At 35.6% G+C, this 22,185-nt stretch overlaps 2 protein-coding genes across 3 annotated transcripts; one reads left to right on the top strand and one right to left on the bottom strand.

Annotated features, from left to right (window-relative positions):
* Positions 1-432: 432 nt before the first annotated feature.
* On the top strand, positions 433-8,812 carry ccdc65 (coiled-coil domain containing 65). Its single transcript, XM_056459433.1, has 8 exons — positions 433-599; positions 2,283-2,450; positions 2,617-2,786; positions 4,499-4,637; positions 5,102-5,299; positions 5,400-5,612; positions 7,968-8,120; positions 8,327-8,812. The coding sequence occupies exons 1-8, from the start codon at positions 456-458 to the stop codon at positions 8,618-8,620; spliced, it is 1,479 nt and encodes a 492-aa protein (XP_056315408.1). The 5' UTR covers positions 433-455; the 3' UTR covers positions 8,621-8,812.
* A 3,394-nt stretch (positions 8,813-12,206) lies between these two features.
* fkbp11 (FKBP prolyl isomerase 11) lies at positions 12,207-21,330 on the bottom strand. 2 transcript variants are annotated; one of them, XM_056459460.1, is made up of 7 exons: positions 21,242-21,330; positions 20,899-21,038; positions 20,651-20,713; positions 17,310-17,397; positions 15,054-15,087; positions 14,801-14,871; positions 12,207-12,799 (listed from the first exon to the last, which is right to left on the bottom strand). In XM_056459460.1, the coding sequence occupies exons 2-7, from the start codon at positions 21,010-21,012 to the stop codon at positions 12,591-12,593; spliced, it is 579 nt and encodes a 192-aa protein (XP_056315435.1). In that variant the 5' UTR covers positions 21,013-21,038; positions 21,242-21,330; the 3' UTR covers positions 12,207-12,590. The 2 variants fall into 2 exon arrangements, with proteins under 2 accessions (XP_056315435.1, XP_056315434.1); XM_056459459.1 differs by lacking the exon at positions 21,242-21,330 and having other exon boundaries at positions 20,899-21,235.
* Positions 21,331-22,185: the final 855 nt, after the last annotated feature.

The raw sequence follows: 22,185 nt of genomic DNA on the forward strand, positions 1-22,185 counted from the left end.
CACAGCAGAGCTCTCCATACTAAAAACAGGTAAATAAGTTACATATATATATAAAAACAATGATAAAATTACATTCATACTGCAGACCTTAGTTCCAAAAACAATAAGTCAACACTTGTCCATATCTAATATCTAATTCAGTTCAGCACAATTCATCTAGTATGACTTTGGTTATACAATCTGATCACTGTTGGTAAAAAAGACTTCCTGTATCTCTCTCTGTAACACCGGGGCTGAATTAATCTTGTACTAAAAGAGCTTGCACACGCTTGGACTGTATCAAAAAACCATGACTATCATGGTTCATTATACTGACAAATTTGTCCAGCATTCGATCATGCGCATTCTCTTCTATGGTAGGTAGTGCACACCCCACAACAGAACCTGCCCTTTTTATAATACAATGTATTTTCTCTTCTCAGGAATTCAGAAATCTTCTCTGAAATTCTGCAAACATGCCTAAAAAAGCAGGGAAGAAAGGCGGTGGAAAACTGGCCGGGTTGACAGAGGAGGAGAGACTTCTGTACATGCAGCAAAAAGCTCAAGCAGAGGAGGAAATAGCCAAGAGAAAAGAAGACATGCTCACACATTTCCTCAAGGTGTGTGTTAATCAGTGTGTTTGAGTAGCTGACAATCCACATCCAACAGATAAGGAAAAGTAAATATAGATTTAGAAATTGTCAAGCGAAAGGCTTTACAGTGCTTTGTACATTACACATCATTTTCAAGCGGATTTAAATAATATGTACATGCTAGTGTTTAAATCAATAATCCTACACCTTGGTTTATAAAATATTGGTTTTTGTAACCCAACATTAAGTCAAATATAGACAAAATCTATCAATGAAATTTAAATTGCACTTTTTAACACAACAGTTGGGTTTGTCCATATTTGACCCAATTTTGAGTCATTTTTAGAGTGTAACTTTAAATGAATATATTAGTTAATTATTAAGGGAAAATGAGAGGTTTTGAAAAAAAAAAAAAGTAAATGATTTCTTTGCATAATATATTGTCTATAGATTATATTTGTTCTTATATTTATTTTAATTAATTCAGTCATTAATTTTCTTTTCCGCTTAGTCCTTTTATTAATCTGGGGTTGCCACAGCGGAATGAACCGCCAATTTATCCAGCATGTTTTACGCAGCGGATGCCCTTCCAGCTGCAACCTATCACTGGGAAACAATCATTAACACTCATTCACACACTCATACACTACGGACAATTTAGCCTACTTGATTCACCTGTACCGCATGTCTTTGGACTGTGGGGGAAACCACCGGAGCACCTGGAGGAAACCCACACCAACACAGGGAGAACATGCAAACTCCACACTGAAATGCCAACTGACCCAGCTGAGGCTCGAACCAGCGACCTTCTTGCCGTGAGGCCACAGCGCTACCCACTGCGCCACCATGCTGCCCAATTACAGCAAAATACTTTAAATTTACATTTACAGCACCATTTATCTGTATATGTATTCATTATTGTATATCTTTTCATATTGTATAAAATATACAGCCGTTTTCACAACGTAACTTTAAAATACAGTAACATGCTGCATAACTGTCCTATAGTAAAATACAGTTCATATTACAGTTAAATACCGTGTCATTTACAAAAAACATTAACAGTGTACAGAGAAAGCATGCAAGTAATCTTTCATATAACATTTGGGAAGATAAATATGGGTGAATTAATGTTCCACCATCATTTATAATAAAAAATCTTTGGACTGTGGGGGAAACTGCAGCACTCGGAGGAAACCCACGCAAACATGGGGAGAACATGCAAACTCCAGACAGAAATGCTAACTGACCCAGCTGGGGCTCAAACCAGCGACCTTCTTTCTGTGAGGCGATTGTGCTACCCACTGCACCACAGTATGATTTTTTAATGATGAATTTATTTTAAATGAAGTCTTTTATTATGTCTTAAATTACCCTTGTGCTAAATTGGCCTATATTTAAAGTATTGTTACCCTGAATGACATTTTAGTAGACGTCTTCTGTAAAACATGATAAAGATTTACAATATTTTTGCTCCGAGACAAACATTGTAATGTACAGAGAAAAAAAATGTAAAGCTTTACTACACTTTTATAGTTTTGATGCTTGAAAACCCCATTATGTCCCATATGTTTACGTGTGTGTTTATATTTTGATCTCTTTCATAAACCTCAGAACTTTTAGTTTTTTAAATATCTATTTTAGCACTAATTAATACACCCTTTTTAAGCCTTATCAGGCAATAATTTTCCCTCTGAAAATGTTTTATAGGATAAACTGCAGAAAGAAGAAAAGAACACTGTACTGAATCTCCACAAGCTGCGTCAGCAATGGCGAGCTGTTTTGACGCAGACAAAGATAGCAGAGCTGCGCAATGACATGTCAATCCTCTCGCAGACCTTCGAAAGAGTCCTGGACTACAAAGACAACATCATTAGGGTGACCACCTTATTTGCAAACCTCTAATGCATATAATATAAACTATACAAGTCTGAAATATAATATAATATAATATAATATAATATAATATAATATAGGATTTTTAGAAATATATAATAAAAATATGTCTAAAAGCTGCAAACGGGTAAACGTGTGTGTTTTCCAGAGTTTGCAGGTTGATTTGTCTGAGAGGGAGCTGCAGTCGGAGCTGATGCGCAGTTCACATCTGCACAACGTGGACTGTCTGTTAGAGATTCATAAGAGTCGACTGGCACAACTAGAGTTCAACTTCAAGAGCAGTCTAGAGGAACTTAGCTCAGAGTATAATACTGAGAGGTATACACACATGAACTGTCTCATGTTCCCAAAATACTTACAAATGCATTCAATTATTCGGCTTAGTCCCTTATTTATCATGGCTTGCCACATTGGAATGAACCGCCCGCTATTCCGGCATATGTTTTACGCAGTGGATGCCCTTCCAGCCGTAACCCAGTACTGGGAAATACACATACACTCTCGCATTCACACACACTTTCAGACACTACAGATTAATTTTGTTTATCCAATTCACTTATAGCACATGTCTTTGGAGTGTAGGGGAAACCAGAGCACGCAAACTCCACACAGGCCTAGCTGGGACATGAACCAGCGACCTCCCGATCACCTACTTAAAATATTTTAAAGATTTTAAAGGGATGGTTCACCCAAAAATTTAAATGTAATAATTATTATCTCACCCTTCACTTGATTCAAAACTTTTTTTGTGTTAGACACAAAAATAATGGAACCTGTAAATATTGACATTCATTTTATTTGTTTTTCCTTCTGTGGATGTCAATTTTTACATGTTTTCAGCTTTTTCAAAATATAATCTTTTTTGTTAACAAGAAAAAAAACTCAAATGTTGGAATCACTTGATGGCAAGTAAATAGTGGGTAGATTTTCATTTTTGGGTAACTATACCTTTTATGCCACTGATAATTTGTCTTTAAATAAGAATATAATAATTTATAGCTATTTGTAAAAAAAAAAAAAAGCTCCGGTTTCCCCCACAGTTCAAAGACATGCGCTATAGGTGAATTGGGTAAACAAAAATTGGCTGTAGTGTATGAGTGCGTGTGTGAATGCAAGAGTGTATGGGTGTTTCCCAGTACTGGGTTGCGGCTGGAAGGGCATCCATTGCGCAAAACATAAGCTGGACTAGTTGGCGGTTCATTCCGCTGTGGCGACCCCTGATAAATAAGACACTAAGCCAAAGGAAAATGAATGAATGAATGAATAGAAAAAGCTGGGTTCCACACAATTTCTTCATGTTGCCTCAGCAAAAATTAAGTTATCTTATTTGCAAGTTTTTACATATTTAAGCCAAGTGAAAAAAAGTTAACTCCCCCCAAAAAGTTAACAATTTGTTGTTGTTTTCCTTACCATTTACCATTACCATGACTCAAGCGGTGTTAAAATGTTATGATTTTCTTTCTTTTGTTGAACACAAAACCATAAATTACTGAAGAATGTTGGGGAAAAACAAAGCCATTGACATCCATAGTAGGAACAAAAAATGTTATTGAATCAATGGCTTTTTTCCAGCATTCTTCAGAATATTTTCCTTTGTGTTCAACAAAATATTCATTCATTCGTTTTCTTTTCGGCTTAGTCCCTTTATTAATCTGGGGTCGCCACAGTGGCATGAACCACCAACTTACCCAGCATATGTTTTACGCAGCAAAGCCTTTCCAGCTGCAACCCATCACTGGAAAACATCCATACACACTCATTCACACACACTCATACATACACAGAAACGCCAACTGACCCAGCTGAGGCTCGAACCAGCGACCTTCTTGCTGTGAGGCAAACGTGCTACCCACTGCGCCACCAAGCAGCCCTGTTCAACAAAATAAAGAATCTAATTAAGAGTATATAAGAGTATAAATAAGAGTAAATGATGGCAGAATCTTTGTTTAAATCACAACAAATAAACTACTGTTATTCTGTAAGAAATGAGTGAATTTAGCATGAAATACTTTGATTCTGTTATGTTTCAGGGAGCAGATTCTTTCGCAGCACCAGCAGGAATGTGTGGATTTGGACAATGTGATGTTTTCCATGGAAAAGCACTACAGTGATCTTGATGGAGAGGCGAGACGTGATTATCAGAGCACTCGCAATCAAATTAAAAAACGGGTACGGGTACACTTCGAAAGGGAAAGACCCCACTCATTAGTGACAATATCTCCCTCATTAGCATTAGCAGCCCTGAGTGAGAAGCAGCCGTCCACCATAAGAGTTATGAATATGCTGCTATAGTGACACATAGGCATTTATAGCTCCACCTTCTTTTAAAAAGAGCGCTGGGAGTCTCAAAATCTCAGTTGAATTTAAAGCGACAGTCACCAAAACGGCACAATGTTTGATCAAAGCCTAAAAGAGGCAGTTTCAAAGAGTTGTAAAACATTATTTGTGTGGTATTTTGAGCTGAAACTTTACATGCACACTCTAGGGGTGTCAGAAACTTATTTTAGAAGTTGTAAAAAGGCATAATATGTCCCCTTTAAAATAAGTTAGTTATAAAAAATGTATAGGCTACATTAATAAGCCACATAATGTTGGTTTATTGTGGTGACATGGTGTTGGTTTTGTTTCTGCAGAATTATGATGATAAGCAAGCGGTGAAAGAACAGATGGACGGGGTTGTGGAGAAACTGTGGCAGGACCAGCAGCAGGTTTTAAACCACTACAACGAGTCCACCAGAGACAAAATCATCACGACCGATGATCTGATGACCAAGGATGTGCAAAGTGCCAAAGAAATCGACTCGCTTAGAAAACACATTCAGAAGCTGCAGGTCAGACAAAACCAGCTTTTTTCAGGGGCTAATAATTCAGGAGGGCTAATAATTCTGACTTAAACGGTATATTGTGAAATTATTATCTTTTTATTTACAGGATTCCATCTCTGCTTTCCGTGGTCAGCTGAGCTCTGGTCAGATTGATAAAACGGCAGAGCAGCTTCGTTCTGAACGTGATGAACTCGCACAGGAGGTTCAACACTTCAGAGTCCAGCTCAATGCGGCGCAGGCCATCCGTAAAAAACACATCACTAAACTGACCGTTCAAAGCAACGACGCTACCAAAAAACTGCAGGAGATCGTAGCAAAGGTATGCCTATCACACACACACATATGATCTACAGCAGTATTCATATGGAGCTGATTAGCATTGAACTGGCCTGTAAAGTGGAAGCCGTTCATTTGGAAATGAAAGTCAAATAAAAGGATCAGATGTTAAATCTTTACATTTGGAAAAAATAGTGCATTAAATGAATGAATGAATGAACGAACAAATGAATGAATAAACAAATGAATGAACAATCGAGTGAACAAATGAACGAATGAATGAATGAATTAATGAACGAACGAACGAACAAACGAATGAATGAATAAATGAACAAATGAATGAATATATGAATGAAAAAATGAATGAATGAACGAACGAATGAACAAACGAATGAATGAACAAACGAATGAATGAACTAACAAATGAATGAACGATCGATCGAATGAACGAACGGACAAACGAACGAACGAATATAAAGCAAACTATATGAAGAGAACTCAGTAATATTCATTAATATTTTCATAATAGACACGACTAGGCCGTATATCCATGTTATTTACTAAAAGGGAATATAAACAGAATGTGATTTATGTAATAATGTCTATATATACTAATGAATAATGATAAAATAATAAGTGTAAAACTTTAAAAGAATATGACATTATAATGAAATGATTTTGATCAAAAACATTTCTGATTATTTTTAAGTTGCTGTCTCAGGTGTAGTGCTTCATATTTTTGTATGTACAGTACCATCATACATTACCTTAAACACTAAAACATACTTGTTTCCTAAAAAAAGGTTGTATTCATGAAGGATACAAACTATTAATTATTATAATAATATTATAAATGAATGATAAATGAACAGACTAGAGCAGCAAATGATCATATTTGAACAATATCTAAAGTATCGGGTGACGGTGAAGACTAAAGTAATAATACTGAAAATTTTACTTTGCATAACAGAAATATAAATTATATATTTTTAAAACATATTCACATAGAAAACAGTTCTGAAATATTACATTTAAATAATATTTCACTTTTTAAACAAATAATTGCTACCTTGATGAGCAGGAGGCTACTACTACTTTAAAAACATCCAAACCTTTGAGTGCATGTATAAAGAATTCTTTTATATTGAATTATGATCTGTATAATATAATATAATATAATATAATATAATATAATATAATATAATATAATGTAATATAATATAATATAAAATAATATAATATAATATAATATAATATAATATAATATAATATAACAATATAATCATTAATTCATTCATTTTCTTTTCGGCTTAGTCCCTTTAATAATCTGGGGTCGCCACAGCGGAATAACCCGCCAGTTTATCCAGCATATGTTTTGCGCAGCGGATGCCCTTCCAGCTGCAACCCATCACTGGGAAACAATACAAATAATACAATACAAAATACAAACAATACAATACAAAACATTCATAAACACTCAGTCATAATGCTGAAATGTACTACTTTTTAAATACACACACACACCCATACACACTCACTCACACACATACACTATGGACAATTTAGCCTACCCAATTCACCTATTCCACACGTCTTTGGACTTTTGGGGGAAACCGGAGGAAACCCGTGCCAACATGGGGAGAACATGCAAACCACACAGAAATGGCAACTGACCCAGCTGAGGCTCGAACCAGCGACCTTCTTGCTGTGAGGCGAACGTGCCACACCGTGCTGCATAATATAATATAATATAATATAATATAATATAATATAATATAATATAATATAATATAATATAATATAATATAATATAATATAATTTAATATAATATAATATAATATAATATATGGGCGACGCAGTAGGTAGTGCTGTCGCCTCACAGCAAGAAGTTCGCGTGGGTTTTCCTCCGGGTGCTCCGGTTTCCCCCACAGTCCAAAGACGTGCTGTACAGGTGAATTGGGTAGCCTAAATTGTCCGTAGTGTATGAGTGTGAATGAGTGTGTATGGATGTTTCCCAGAGATTGGTTGCGGCTGGAAGGGCATCCGCTGCGTAAAAACGTGCTGGATAAGTTGGCGGTTCATTCCGCTGTGGCGACCCCGGATTAATAAAGGGATTAAGCCGAAAAGAAAATGAATGAATGAATAATATAAAACATTCATAAACACCCCGTCATAATGCTGAAATATACTACTTTTTAAATAATTATTAATAAAGCTACAAAATCTGTCATATTTCTAGATTTATTTAACCAGGCTGCAACTGCTTCATTCATCATTAATTCAAAAATTATTTTTAAACCAGGGCTGCGTTATGAAAATGTACTGGGAGAGTAGAGAATTATTATTATTATTATTATTATTTTGAATGACAGTCATTTTAGCAATATTCTTAAATAGGGGGAAAGGCTGCTGCGTCAGTGTGAGATGTGCTGTAAACTGGAGACCGAGCACGAGAAGGTTTTGCCCTTCTACAAGTCATCACTGAGTGAAGAAGAGTTAAGACAGGAGAAAGCCAAAGCCATGGAGTCTTCAGATGAGAAACTCACACAGGTAATGAGCATTAAATCACACTCAGCTGTCCCAAATCCCACTGTAAACTTGCAGTCATTCATCTATTCTAACAAGGAGTGACAATGCCTCCCTGTTTCACTCAGAAATACAGTACATCATGTTGTCTAAATAAAACGGGAGGTCTTCCAATTTGTTGTGTATCAATTATTTTGTCTCATAGTTGAACTTTCTGCTCTTATCCACAGCTAATGCATGATTATTCGCCTCTTGCAAAGTTCTGGCAGCGCTACAACAAGGTTGAGCTGGACTGTTTGTGTGTGAAGCGAGAGAAGCTGCTTCTGCTCCAGGAAAATGAGCGTCTGAGGCTCTTTCTGAAGCAGTACCTGGATGACGTCTCGGTTTCTGATGAGAGTTTTCGGCAGCAGAAGCTTCTGGTGGTGTCGAGTCCTGCTCTTCAGGAGACCGCTGCCACTGACAGACACCAGCAGAAGAGACACGTGGTGCAAGAAGCAGCGTGTATTGTGCAGAAACAGCTTTAGGGAATAAATGTAGAAAAACAATGCAGAAGAGCAGCAGTTAAAATGCTATAGAATTCAGGCTTGGTAATATGTTAAAGGGATAATATAGCTTAAAAATAAAAATTATATCAGCAATTACATACCCTTCACTTGTTCCAAACCTGTTTGTTTGTTTTTTTGTACAGTTGAACACAAAAGAAGATACTTTGAAGAATGTTGGAAACCTTTAACCACTGACTTTCATGTTTTCCTACTATGGATGTCAGTGGTTACAGGTTTCCAACACTCTTCAAAATATCTCTGTGTATCTTGTGTGTGTGTGTCTTCAACAGAACAAAAACAACATTCAAATTGGCTTGGAACAAGTCAAGGGTGATTAAATGATGCAGATTTTTTTTATTTTTAGGTGAACTTACCATTTAACTATATATTTATATTAAATTTAAGATTTTTACAGACATATTTTACTCGCGTCTAAGTTTAATGACCTCAAGGAGGTGCCAAATCATTGAAGATGTTTGAAATTGAACAAGTCTGTAAAAATAGGATGTTATTTAGTTTTTCTCAGTGGCTTTGGTGCATTTCTCACAACACTATTTACATTTGCACAACAGGTAATGCATTTCTCAAAACAATTAGTACAAACTGCAAAACCTAGTTGATAACCTGCAAAAGCGTGTCACTTGCTCAAAATGGAGAGCTCATTCCTCAAAAGCAAGTGTTGATGTTAATGAAAGTGTCAGTGTCATCAAAATGAAAAGTCCTGACACCATTGTTTTTGAACAAGATAGTCAAATGGCTTGTCATGTTTTCATTATGACTGTTTACTCTGTACATCTTTTCCAATGCAAAATTTTTGTGACACTTCCTGAAATTGCTCAAGACAGAACTGTATACTATTTGCACAGCCATTTGAAAACTATTGTAAAGTTAGACATCACTGCATTTAGTGTGGTATCTGAGTACAAGACACTGAATATGTTTCACATTTTTACTGCATTTGCTCTTTGCAAATCTAATTTATTCACAGCATTGTGCAAAAGAATAAATACACCCTTATTTACAACAAACATAAACTTCCTTTGGGTAGATCTGTGCACAGCTGTAAACAATATTGCAGTACATATTGGAACTCAACCTACAACATACACAGGTCTGTAAATCATTCACGAAATTGTTCAATTTAGAAGACATTTTCAGAAAAAAAAGATAAAAATTATGGTTATAATATTTGCTAGACAGATTTTGACAACTAGTTCAACATTTTTGTATGTAATGACTCCAGTAATTAAATGAGCACTACTAGTTTTATATGGAATGACTATTCAGCATTCACAAATGTAGTTAATTTTGTCTGACATGACATAAGCAAATGATAATGTTATAAAACAGCAGAGAGTTGTATGAAAGGAATTGATGCATGTTTAAAAGCATTCGCCGTTTGTTTGAAGGAATGAGAAACTGCTACTATGACGTGCACAAATGACTTAATTATTTTGAGAAATGCATTAACTGTTGTGCAAATGTAAACAGTGTTGTGAGAAATCCACCAAAGCGACTGAGAAAAACTGTCAAATGTTTGCTAACGTTTTCAAACGTTGCTAGCATTTTAGCACACATTTTAGTTGCTTTAACATGTTTCATACTGCTATCATGAATCATAATGTTTAAAAAGGTAAACAAGATTCCTACAGATTAAAAAAAAAAGTGTTTTGTGGCTTTCTGAAGGGAATAAAATAACGTGAGAAACAGTTCCTCGATACAAAAACACAAAACAAAAACACATGAACCACAACAGCTGTATTTTTTGACGCAGCAGTGCATGCTGGGAAAACAAAAACTACGATACTGCTTAAGTGGACAGTGGTGTCTTTCCAAACTGCTAAAGATGATATGATAAAGATTTGCTGACTCTTGAAGAACTCTTAACTATTGACCTTTAACCGCTCTCATCTGCTGCTGATGAAAGTCAGTCAGAATTACGCTGGGAGAAACTGTTTGTCAGTGAGTGCTGAGCTTACTTATTTTCATGACTGAAGTCCTTTCACCTGAATTACTTACGATTATCTTAGTTATTGTAAACTTTCTAATAACAAAGAACTGTTTTGCTTTCGAGGTAAACATTGATATCTGCGTTCATTTGTTGAGAATGATGCAATGTAGGCTATTTACTGAAATGGCATTTGATTGTCAAATGTTCAGCAAGTATACATTAAATTGATCAAAACTGAAAAACTTCTGTTGTTAAGAATAATTATATTCATTTTTTATACATTCTAATCAAATAATATTTCTTTAATTGAACAAAAGATGCATTATGATAACCACAAAATTATGTAGCCAGCACTGTTCGTTCATTTATTTTCCTTCGACTTAGTCCCCTGTTTATCAAGAGTCTCCGCAGCAGAATGAACCGCCAACAGGGGCTGCACGATATTGGAAAAATCTGACATTGCGACATTTTGGTTTTCTGCAATAAATATTGCGATCGCTTTGTTAGACCTAAGAAGAATTTTTGGTCACTCTTGAGTTTATGTTCAGTTCTCGTTCTTAGCAAACCATTTAGATTTTTGCTTCAATAAACTGCTAATTTGCTCATTAATAGTTATTAAGGTAGTTTAGGTATTGGGTAGGATTAGGGATGTAGAAAAAGTTCATACAGAACATGTGCTTTATAAGTACTAATAAGCAGCCAATATCTTAATAACATTCATGCTAATAAGTGGGCCATACAAAATCTTGCGGACATTATTTGCTATTTCTGCGCAGATATTTTTTTTTAAATCTGCAGATTTATGTGGGGTTTTTTTTGGGGGGGGGGGGGGGGGGGGGGGGGGGGGGGGGGGGGGTGGAGTATCATTACTAAAACTTAATATGTGAAATAAAAAATAATACCTTTTTAATTTTTATTTAACATTTACAATGCAAATCCAATTAGATCCACTTTATTTGGTAAACAAAGCAAGTCTCTCATATAATATATCTACCAAAAGACAGAAAATATTACTTCACACACTGAACTGTAAATAAATCATATGCATATTAGTCAATAATATTACTGAAATTCATTTAAAAACTGAATAAATATAAATTTACACACATTTACACAAGTAAATAAACAGAATCAATGATGGGCTAAAAATCTGCGGAATTCTGCATGCACAGATTCCGTGTGGGCCTACTAATAAGCACTTAATAGTCAGAATGTATTAATTTTGATTGATTGTTATGATTCTTTAGGGGAGTGAATCATGTTAACATGTTATAAACAAACTACAAGCATAGATAAATGCAACAAAGCAAAGATAAAAGTGAAGTAAACAGTACATGCTTTATGGTTTTGTATATGTAAATGTAAAAATAACCCTGCAAAGTCAACTTAACATTGCATATCATTGCGATGTGACTATTGCGGATGCACACATTGCGATATCGATGCTGAAACGATATATTGTGTAGCCCTACGCCTAACCAGCACTGTATTTAATATTAATAATAATAATAATAAATCTCTCTAGTCAGCAATCATGATACCATAGTATCAGAAGAATAATTGGACATCATGTGAGCCATGCAAATTTCTTTGCACCACAGGAATAAATGACACTGTTTTTACTCTTTTTAATCAAATAAATGCAGCCTTGATGAGCTGAAGAGACTTATTTAAAACAAATATGAATATGTCTTATTGCCCTCAGACTTTTAAAGGATATTATATATTGAACTGAAACAGGTAACAAAGATGTGAGAGGCAGAATGTTTTCAGGCTATGCAAAAAAAATCATCTGAATAAATGACAAAAAGCACAGAATTATACATACCCTCAAACTATTTTTGGTAAAAATAAAATATAAATAGTGTAATACTTCTTCTGGGTCCACAATACATCCCAGTTTTTATATGTCGTAATATCTCACAAATGTCACAAGAAAAAAAAAATAGCACCAAAAATATTTTTTATTTAAATAGTTTATTCTGTTTGGCTTTGATCTCATTTCTTCTTGCTCTTCTTGTCTTTGCTCTTCTTCTTGGCTTGAGGTTGTGCGTGTGCTTTGTTGTAGAGGTAGAGACCCACTAAACCCAGTAAAGTGGGCACCAGCGCCAGGCACAGAAGAGGCAAGATGTCATTGATGAGCTTCTGCCACGGCGTCTGCTGGGACAGAGAGATCACCTCCACCTCGAACTCCAGCGTACTGTCACCTGTGAGGAGAGACGGGAGAAAAAAAGATTCAGAATGGCATTGAAAAAATCACCACTCTCCACATTAACCAGGAAAGAAAAAAAGGTTGGTGGAGAAGCAATTAAATCTCAGAAATGGTTCAATTTCACAAACAATTACACAGAAGCAGTAAGTAACACGCTGAAATGTTTTATTATTGTCAGTAATAATTGAATATTGCCAATAATTTATTCTGAAGCTGCTTTGTTTGTTGTTGGGATGACAAAGTGTTTACTGTTTAATGTCCTATGGAAAGCTATTTAGTGTTACAAGTAACTAGTTACTGTAATTAATTACTTTTCCACAAGAAAAAAGTAAGGTAAGGGATTACTTTTCATCTTCGGGTAATTTAATTACAGTGACTTATAACTGAACTCAAACTTACTATAACGTATTTAAACATATACATGTTTAAATACTATAGATAAATCAATTAAGAGAAGCTGAGTAATTAATTTATCAAGTAGACTGAACATTTGCAATGAAATGAGTCAGAAATGTATGTCAATATGTGTTATGAATGAAATACACTCTCCGGCCACTTTATTAGGTACACCTGTCTAACTGCTCGTTAACGCAAATTTGTAATCAGCCAATCCTATGGGAGCAACTCAATGCATTTAGGCAAGTAGACATGATCAAGACGATCTGCTGCAGTTCAAACTGAGCATCAGAATGGGGAAGAAAGGTGATTTATGTAACTTTGAACGTGGCATGGTTGTTGGTGCCAGATGGGCTGGTCTGAGTATTTCAGAAACTGCTGATCTACTAGGATTTTCATGCACAATCATCTCTAGGGTTTACAGAGAATGGTCTGAAAAAGAGAAAATATCCAGTAAGTGGCAGTTCTGTGGGCGTAAATGCCTTGTTGATGCCAGAGGAGAGAGGAGAATGGCCAGTTACAACTGAGGTCTGCAGATGAGCATCTCTTAATGCGCAACACTTCAAACCTTGAGGCGGAAGACCACACCAGATGCCAATCGTATCAGCTAAGAACAGGAAACTGAGGCTACAATTCATACAGGCTCACCAAAATTGCACAATAGAAGATTGGAAAGACGTTGCCTGGTCTGATGAGTCTCGATTTCTGCTGTGACATTCTGATGGTAGGGTCAGAATTTGTCATCAACAACATGAAAGCATGTATCCTTCTTGCCTTGTATCAATGGTTCAGGCTGGTGGTGTAAGGGTGTGGGGGATATTTTCTTGGCACACTTTGGGCCCATTAGGACCAACCCCACAGCCTACCCGAGTATTGCTGCTGACCATGTCCATCCCTTTATAACCACAGTGTACTCATCTTCTGATGGCTACTTACAGCAGGATAATATGCCATGTCATAAAGCACAAATTATCTCAGACTGGTCTCTTGAACATGACAATGAGTACACTGTACTCAAATGGCCACCACAGTCAGCAGATCTCAATCCAATAGAGCACTTTGGGATGTGGTGGAACAGGAGATTTGCATCATGGATGTGCAGCGGACAAATCTGCAGCAACTGCCTGATGCTATCATGTCAATAAGGACCAAAATCTCTGAGGAATATTTCCAGTACCTTGTTGAATATATGCCGCAGATTAAGGCAGTTCTGAAAAATCCATACAAAGTGGTGTTTTTAATTAGCAAACAATACAAATATTACAAAGATAAACATTAGCTGATCAGCTTAAGTTAAGGCTTGATAATCAGGCACTTTCGCTCCTGTTGGTGTTGTCAATATGGCAACTTGCATGTGCAGCAAGTCGGGGGCTTGGCCAGGTGAATAAAAACACTCTGGTATTTTGAATTTGGCCTGCAATACCTAGGTTTAACCCCTAGGTGTCAATCTTACACACTGCACCTTTTAGGTCATGTCTATTGTATCAGATCTTGACTTTATTAGTTTACAGACTTTTTCGACACATGCAAAACAGCTGTAGTGTGACACACTATATTCACTGTTTAAAGCTGTTTTTACTAAAGCTTGTTGATATGGTACCTGGAATTGTTGGAGGGTATCCTCTTTTTCCATAGGCTAGATGAGCCGGAATCATGGCCTTGATTTTTTGTCTGTGGAAAATCAAAGAGAGAAAAGACTGAAATAGGCCTTCAGCTGGGTGATTCAAAAGACCTTTTCTTGGAGTGGTCTTCAACATGGAATTCACTCGCTTTACTTTCGCCATCTCTGCCCACACGCACTGCCAACACTGTACATTCCACAGCGAAAAAAACAGTCGTTGACTTCTACTTACCCTTCACACACTCCAACCAGGGCTTGCTCCAGGCCTGTCAAATAAAAAATAAAAGGTTTGAAGATTTGTGCAACTGCAGAAACAGCACATAATTGGTATGTGGTTTTAGAAAAGAAAACACAACTCAAAAAGCAGTGCTTAGTCATCAACCATCTTTCTTAGATTCGAAACTGCATTATAGTTACTACTGTGAATAAAATTATAGTTAAAAAAATAACATCTGTATGATTTATTCAAGTTAAAATATCTAATGAACATAAAAATCCAAAACTTTTGGCAAAAAATAGATTATTGTACAATAAAAACATCTTATATAATCCAGTCTGCAAAAAAACGAATGAAATGAGCCACTTTATTATCTAATATTGTGTCTAAACATCAGAATTTAGTCCATTGTTTACTTAATCTTACTGCATATATGTTTACAATCAATGCGCAATTACATGCTGGATTTTCAGAAACACTTTGTCTAAATTACACTACACTACCTGAAAAAAATCTTGTTGCCTATTCAAGTTTTAGTTGATCATTTGGTATCAGAAGTGGCTTATATGAAAGGCAAAGGCCTCTAGATTATGCTTATTTTACCTAAATAAAATATCATGCTTTTTTGATTTTTAATTATTTCATTAGGACAGTAAGGTCTGACTTTGCTCAGATAAAAGTCTTGTCACTTAACAGAAATATTTTACAGTATAGGATATAACGTCATGGTGCAGTGGAAAAAGAATTAATATTGTAAATGACTCCCATTAGCTTGGAGGACTGCAGGACTCCCAGAGTTGATCAAGATTCTTTGGATTCATCTTCAACGGCCCTCCTCCTTTATCTTACCCCAGACATGCTCAATAATGTTCATGTCTGGTGACTGGGCTGGCCAATCCTTGAGCACCTTGACTTTCTATGTTTTCTGGAACTTTGATATGGAGGCTGAAGTACGAGAAGGAGCGCTATCCTGCTGAAGAATTTGCCCTCTCCTGTGGTTTGTATTGTAATGGGCAGCACAAATGTCTTGATACCTCAGGCTGTTGATGTTGCCATCCACTCTGCAGATCTCTTGCACGCCCCCATACTGAATGTAACCCCAAACCATGATATTTCCTTCAGCAAACTTGATTTCTGTGAGAATCTTGGGTCCATGCAGGTTCCAATAGGTCTTCTGCAGTATTTGTGATGATTGGGATGCAGTTCAACAGAGGATTCATCAGAAAAATCTCCCCTCTGCCACTTTTCCAAATGATCAACTAGAAGTCAAGTTATTATTTGTTGCTCTCAGAACAGGAATCGACGACAAGACTTTTGTCAGGTAGTGTATAACAAACAGTAATCCGACTAGTGGGCCAACTATTCAGTGTATTTCAGTGAAGGGTTCAACACGACTCAGAAAGTGGCCTATTCTAAACACTTATGTTTTTAACAATAAAAATACAAAGGTGTACTATTTTTTAAAGGGGTCATATTATGCTTTTCACTTTTTGAATGTGTTCGTCAGTGTGCAGTGTATGTTTGGGCATAAAAATATATAAAAGGTTACAAATCGCAAGTCCAGTCCAATGAAAGATACTAAAAGACTACTAGTACTCATTGAAAATTTCACTTTGTGAGTGGTTCTTTTAAAGAGATTGTTGCTGTTGCTACTAAATCATATTGACAGGAACAGAAATGAACCGATTCAGATCGATTGAGAAAACATGCAATAGGCTACAATAAAAGGCGCAAATTCTACACAGTTTTGCAACCTTAAAGGTCTCCACAGACTATTCAAATAAAATAGTCTGGTGCAGTGTTTCCCAACCCTGTTCCTTAAGGCACACCTACAGTACACATTTTCAAGCTCTCCCTAATCCAACACACCTGAATCAACTCACCAGAACATTAGAAGAGACTCCAAAACCTGAAGTGAAAGGGTGAGATAAGGGAGACATCCAAAATATGTTCTGTTGGTGTGCCTCCGGGAAAAGGGTTGGGAAACACCGGTCTGGTGTTGCACAAATGTGTGAGCATTTTAATGACTTTTCCCACATGCAACATTATCTATTGTAGACAAACCATTAAATGACGATACTACCGTTTACAAACTACAGTGGCACCGCCAGTCTTTTGGAGCTATGGTATCGCGATACTACCATAGTACCGGTAAACTGTGCAACCCTATACTGTACATAACCTAGCTGTATATAACCTGAAAATGATAAGTTCAGGAACGTGTGCTCTTGTGTTTCTGTTATGTTGTTTTTAGGTTCCACAGCCTCATACCTGTGATGACAGACCTCTTGCCCAATTCTACAACCAGAGGCTCACGAGACAGAGATGTGTCTATCACCTTCCCGTCCATTAATCGACCCTGCACAAAACAGTTTTACAAGTAAGATGCATTCATTATGTGTAGATGCTGCAAGCTTTATAAATACCTGTAGACATAGACTAAATAAATAAACTATCGAATAAAGAGTGACAGCTGGAGTTGTGAATTCACTTGTAAAAGCTTTGGACAGACATGGTGTAATAATTGAACCACATCAGCAAAAATTAAGACAAGGATGTACTATAGATTAATAATCGATCACCTTAAAATAACAAATTACCACAGCATTAGGTTTTACAGTGAATAAGGCAGATATTAAAAATAGGAAAACACGTTATAAGTGTTTTCTGTTATAGCTTTATTCATTCATTCACTTTCCTTCAGCTAAGTTCCTTTATTCATTATGGGTCGCCACAACGGATTGAACCGCCAACTTATCCAGCATATGTTTTACACAGCGGGCACCCTTCCAGCTGCAACCCAATACTGGGAAACACCCATACACTCTCATTCTCTCCAACACACACACAAATACTCATACACTATAGCCAATTTAGTTTATTCAATTCACCTATAGTGCATGTCTTTAGAAACCCAGAGGAAACCCACGTGAACACAGAGAACGTGCAAACTCCACACAGAAATGCCAACTGACCTAGCCGGGACTCGAACCACCGACCTTCTTGCTGTGAAGTGACAGTGCTAACCACTGAGCCGTCCTTATTTTTAACTGTATTAAACTATATAAATTGTTACATACATTTTGACATTTTTCCATTAATGCTTGTTAATGCATTTACTAACATGAACTAAACATGTACTTCTACAGCGTTTATTAATTATAAATCAATATTTACTAATGCATTATTAAAATCCAAACTTGTGCTTAGTTAATGCACAGTGAGTTAACAAGAACTAAAATTGAACAACCTTATTTTCTTTAACTAACATTAATAACTAAAGGAGCATATTGTAAAGTGTTAACATGTTCGTTCATTTTCCTTCGGCTTAGTCACTTTATTATTCTGGGGACGCCACAGTGGAATGAACCACCAACTTATCCAGCATATGTTTTACACAGCTGATGCGCTTCCAATTACAACCCAGTACTGGGAAATCTCTTTTATTTAATGAATGTTTAATTGTTTTTATTTAAAGGGGTAGTTCACCCAAAACTGAAATCTCTGTCTTCATTTACTCGTTTCAAACTGGTTTGAGTTTCTTTTTAATAATGAACACATAGAAGTTATTTTAAAAAATGTTGGAAAACAGTAACCATTGCCTCTTTATTTGTCTTTCTTACACATGGAAGTCAATGATTACAGGTTTCAAACATTTTTCCAAATATTTCTTTTGTGTTACGAAAAAAGGAAACTCCTAAAAGTTTGGATTAAAAGTGAATCTTCATTTTTTTTTCATAATATTTTTATTTTTCATTTTCAGTTTGTACACATTGAAATACAACATTTTTCAAACATTTTTTCCAACAATAACCTTGTTGCATTTACAAATTATACAAAAAAATAAGGATATATATATATATATATATATATATATATATATATATATATATATATATATATATATATATATATATATATATATATATATATATATATATATTTTTTTTTTTTTTTTAATATATATTAAAAACAAACGAACAAACAAACAAACAAAAATAAATAAAAGTAAAACTGCTCCTCTTTTGTTGTTAATGATAATCTATTCAAACATGACAATTATAATCATAATGAGTACTAAGTACAACAAACATATATTGAAGAATGTATCAATACTGAACTATAAAGCTGGAACTGCATTGTCTGCAAAAAATTATTTATCAACTTCTTCCTCTGTTATATCCACTTCTTTGATATAACTAATGAAAGGACTCCTATTGTTTTCAAATACATGCTGTTTAGCTTTTAGTATATAAGTAATTTTTTCTAATGGTAGACTTGACAACATTTGTCTTATCCATTGAGTAGCATTTGGTCTTTGCATCTTTGTCCATAGCAAAGCTACACATCGTTTGGCATAAAGCAAGCTGAGGTCTATAAATACTTGTTCGCTTCTTCTATAATTCGAGTCCTCTGTATATAAGCCCAACAAAAAAAGCTTTGGGTCAAGGAGGATTTGTTTTGAAATAATTTTTTCACTTATGACTCTCACCTCTTCCCAAAATAATTTAATATTTGTGCACTGCCAAATACAGTGAAACAAGGTTCCTCTAGCTTCCAAACATTTTGTACAAATATCTGGTATGTTTTTATTATATTTATTTAATTGTACTGGTGTTACATATGTCCGCATTATCCATTTATATTGTATGAATCTTCATTTTTGTGTGAACAATCCCATCATTTTAAGGACAAGATTATTTTGTTTTAAGGACTATTTTTTATGCTTTTATATATATATTTGTATAATACATGTATTATTTATTTGTTTAAATGGCACGTGACATTTAACATATTAAAAGTACTAATGAAAACAACTGGTCTGTGTGAAGTATGCATATTCTCCCCGAGCAGCTGGAAAGGCATCCGCTGTATAAAACATATGCTGGATAAGTTGGCGGTTCATTTTTCTGTGGTGACCCCAGATTAATAAAGGGACTAAGCCGAAAATAAAATGAATGAATGAAAGTTGGCGATTCATTCTGCTGTGGCGACCCCTGATGAATAAAAGGACTAAGCTAAAGGAAAATGAATGAAAACAACTGGGCAATCTTTTCACAAACTCTATTTGTAAAAAATATATACTTTTAAAAAGAATATTGTATTTACTAACCTATTTACGGAAAGATTAACCAAAGAAACTCGCTCTCCCCAATTACCGTCGCTCGCGCAGAGCAGCGGGAGCGCGCACACGCCTCTGACGCGCGTTTTCTCGAGTCCGAACAGCCGCTGACTCAAATGCTGACGTGTTGCTCCTCCTCCACAAAATTTGATTTCGCTTAAACTGAAATACTATGTCAAATAGCGGCATTATGAAACAAGAACGCGTTTTCATTACGAACTTCTGCTCTGTTTGGATTTGAGAGGAACATTTTAAGCGTGTTGGCGTTTTCCATGTTACATGCTGCACCACAACTGTATTTTCTGTCAGATATGGCGAGTCCAGATGTCAGCTTGACTCTGCCACATCACTGGACGGCTTCATGTGCAAATAACCCCGCCAGAGTCCATTTTTACATGCTTTTATGTTATAATAACAAGGGATTTCGTTGGAGGTTTCCTTGTTTTACAACATAATAGGTTTTAATGGTGCAATGCGCTGTATTTATTACCGTGTAGTGGATTTGAAGCGTGTCTCCCATCTCGGATGTAATCGTGCACGTCTCCGGCATCACCTAAAACACACACATATTAGTGGGAAATGTTACAGAATGCACAACCTGACTAAATTGAAATGCAAAGAATGGCAAACAGATGCAAATTGTGATGGGATGTTTTAGCGTCAAAAGCACGTATGCAGTGAGCCGCTACGTGGACTCTTGTAGTAACAGTCATTCATAAAAAACTTGCTCCAACTCACCAATGTCTCCACAACCAACTGTTCGATCACGCTTTCTTTGCTCTCTTCGTCCTCAGCAGCAACAAATGCAAAAACAGCGAGGAAAACCAAGGCGATCCCCGTCCGAGTTGCCATCGTGTCTCACGTTAAGAGAAAAGCAGCTGTAAGAGAAACCACAGAGAGGATAAAAGCTAAACTCACTTCCGTCACCCGAGTCTCGCTTCTGCAGCCCCGCAGCGCTGAGGGACGCAATAAATACTCAGACTGGAGAATCAGCCGAGGCGAGATGCCAGTTAAAGCTGATGTGTTATTAAACGCAAGAGATAACGGAGGGGTTACGCGACCCTCGACCACTGGACTATACCTGGGTCACTGGAATCCCCGCCTCATAATCCGCCAGCATCCCAGAAGTCTCTCCATACACACGGCTGCAGCTGTTAGAGAACTTCCCCGATAGAGGGCGCAGTGTCCTGCTGTATGGCAATTTGTTTTAGCATTTAACATAATCAATGTACTCACTAAATGTACTAGTGTGCAATGATAATTGGGGTGTCGACTTTAATGTGCATCCGTATTGAACCAAATATACAATTGAAGTCAAAATTATTAGCCCTGTTGTGATGTTTTTATTCTTTTAAAAGTTTAATTTTTATCATTTAAACAACACATTTTTTTAAACATAATAGATTTAATAACTAATTTCTAATAACTAATTTTATATTTGCCATGGTCACAGTGCATAATATTTAACTAGTTATTTTGCAGGATACAATATTCAGCTTAATGTGCAATTTATAGGCTTAACTAAGTTAATTAGTATGGAGGACGAAACTTGCCAAAACCATAAATAAATATGCAAATATATAAATAAAAAATTAATTAATAAACTAGTAAATAAATCCATAAATTCTTGCAAGAATCAAACATTAAATAAATATGCAAATATAAAATTAATTAATAAACTAGTAAATAAATCCATAAATTCTTGCATAAATCAAACATTAAATAAATAGGCAAATATATAAATTCTTGCAAGTATATGCAAATATATACATTCTTGCAAGAATCAAACATTAAATAAATATGCAAATATATAAATTAATTAATAAACTAGTAAATAAATCCATAAATTCTTGCATAAACCAAACATTAAATAAATATGCAAATAAATAAATAAATGTGTATAAAAACTCCACAAATTCCTGCATAAATAAATAGATAAATAATTTATAGTGTGGGCAGGCAAATAATTAAATAAATTGCATGAGGGGAATAAGAAAATGCTAAACTGAAAATATATATTTTTTC

This window comes from Danio aesculapii, chromosome 6 (assembly GCF_903798145.1).
Source record: "Danio aesculapii chromosome 6, fDanAes4.1, whole genome shotgun sequence".
NCBI lineage: Eukaryota > Metazoa > Chordata > Actinopteri > Cypriniformes > Danionidae > Danio > Danio aesculapii.

What these genes read in the sequence shown, in the direction of transcription:
- fkbp11 (XM_056459460.1), bottom strand. Translation starts at nt 21,012, where the DNA reads ATGGCAACTCGGACGGGGATCGCCTTGGTTTTCCTCGCTGTTTTTGCA. An exon ending in CAAGAGGTCTGTCATCACAG is followed by an intron (nt 15,088 to 17,309) that starts GTATGAGGCTGT and finishes TTTATTTGACAG; the next exon opens with GCCTGGAGCAAGCCCTGGTT. An exon ending in ATACCCTCCAACAATTCCAG is followed by an intron (nt 12,800 to 14,800) that starts GTACCATATCAA and finishes CTCTCCTCACAG; the next exon opens with GTGACAGTACGCTGGAGTTC.
- ccdc65 (XM_056459433.1), top strand. Translation starts at nt 456, where the DNA reads ATGCCTAAAAAAGCAGGGAAGAAAGGCGGTGGAAAACTGGCCGGGTTG. An exon ending in AACACATTCAGAAGCTGCAG is followed by an intron (nt 5,300 to 5,399) that starts GTCAGACAAAAC and finishes TTTTATTTACAG; the next exon opens with GATTCCATCTCTGCTTTCCG. An exon ending in CAGATGAGAAACTCACACAG is followed by an intron (nt 8,121 to 8,326) that starts GTAATGAGCATT and finishes TCTTATCCACAG; the next exon opens with CTAATGCATGATTATTCGCC.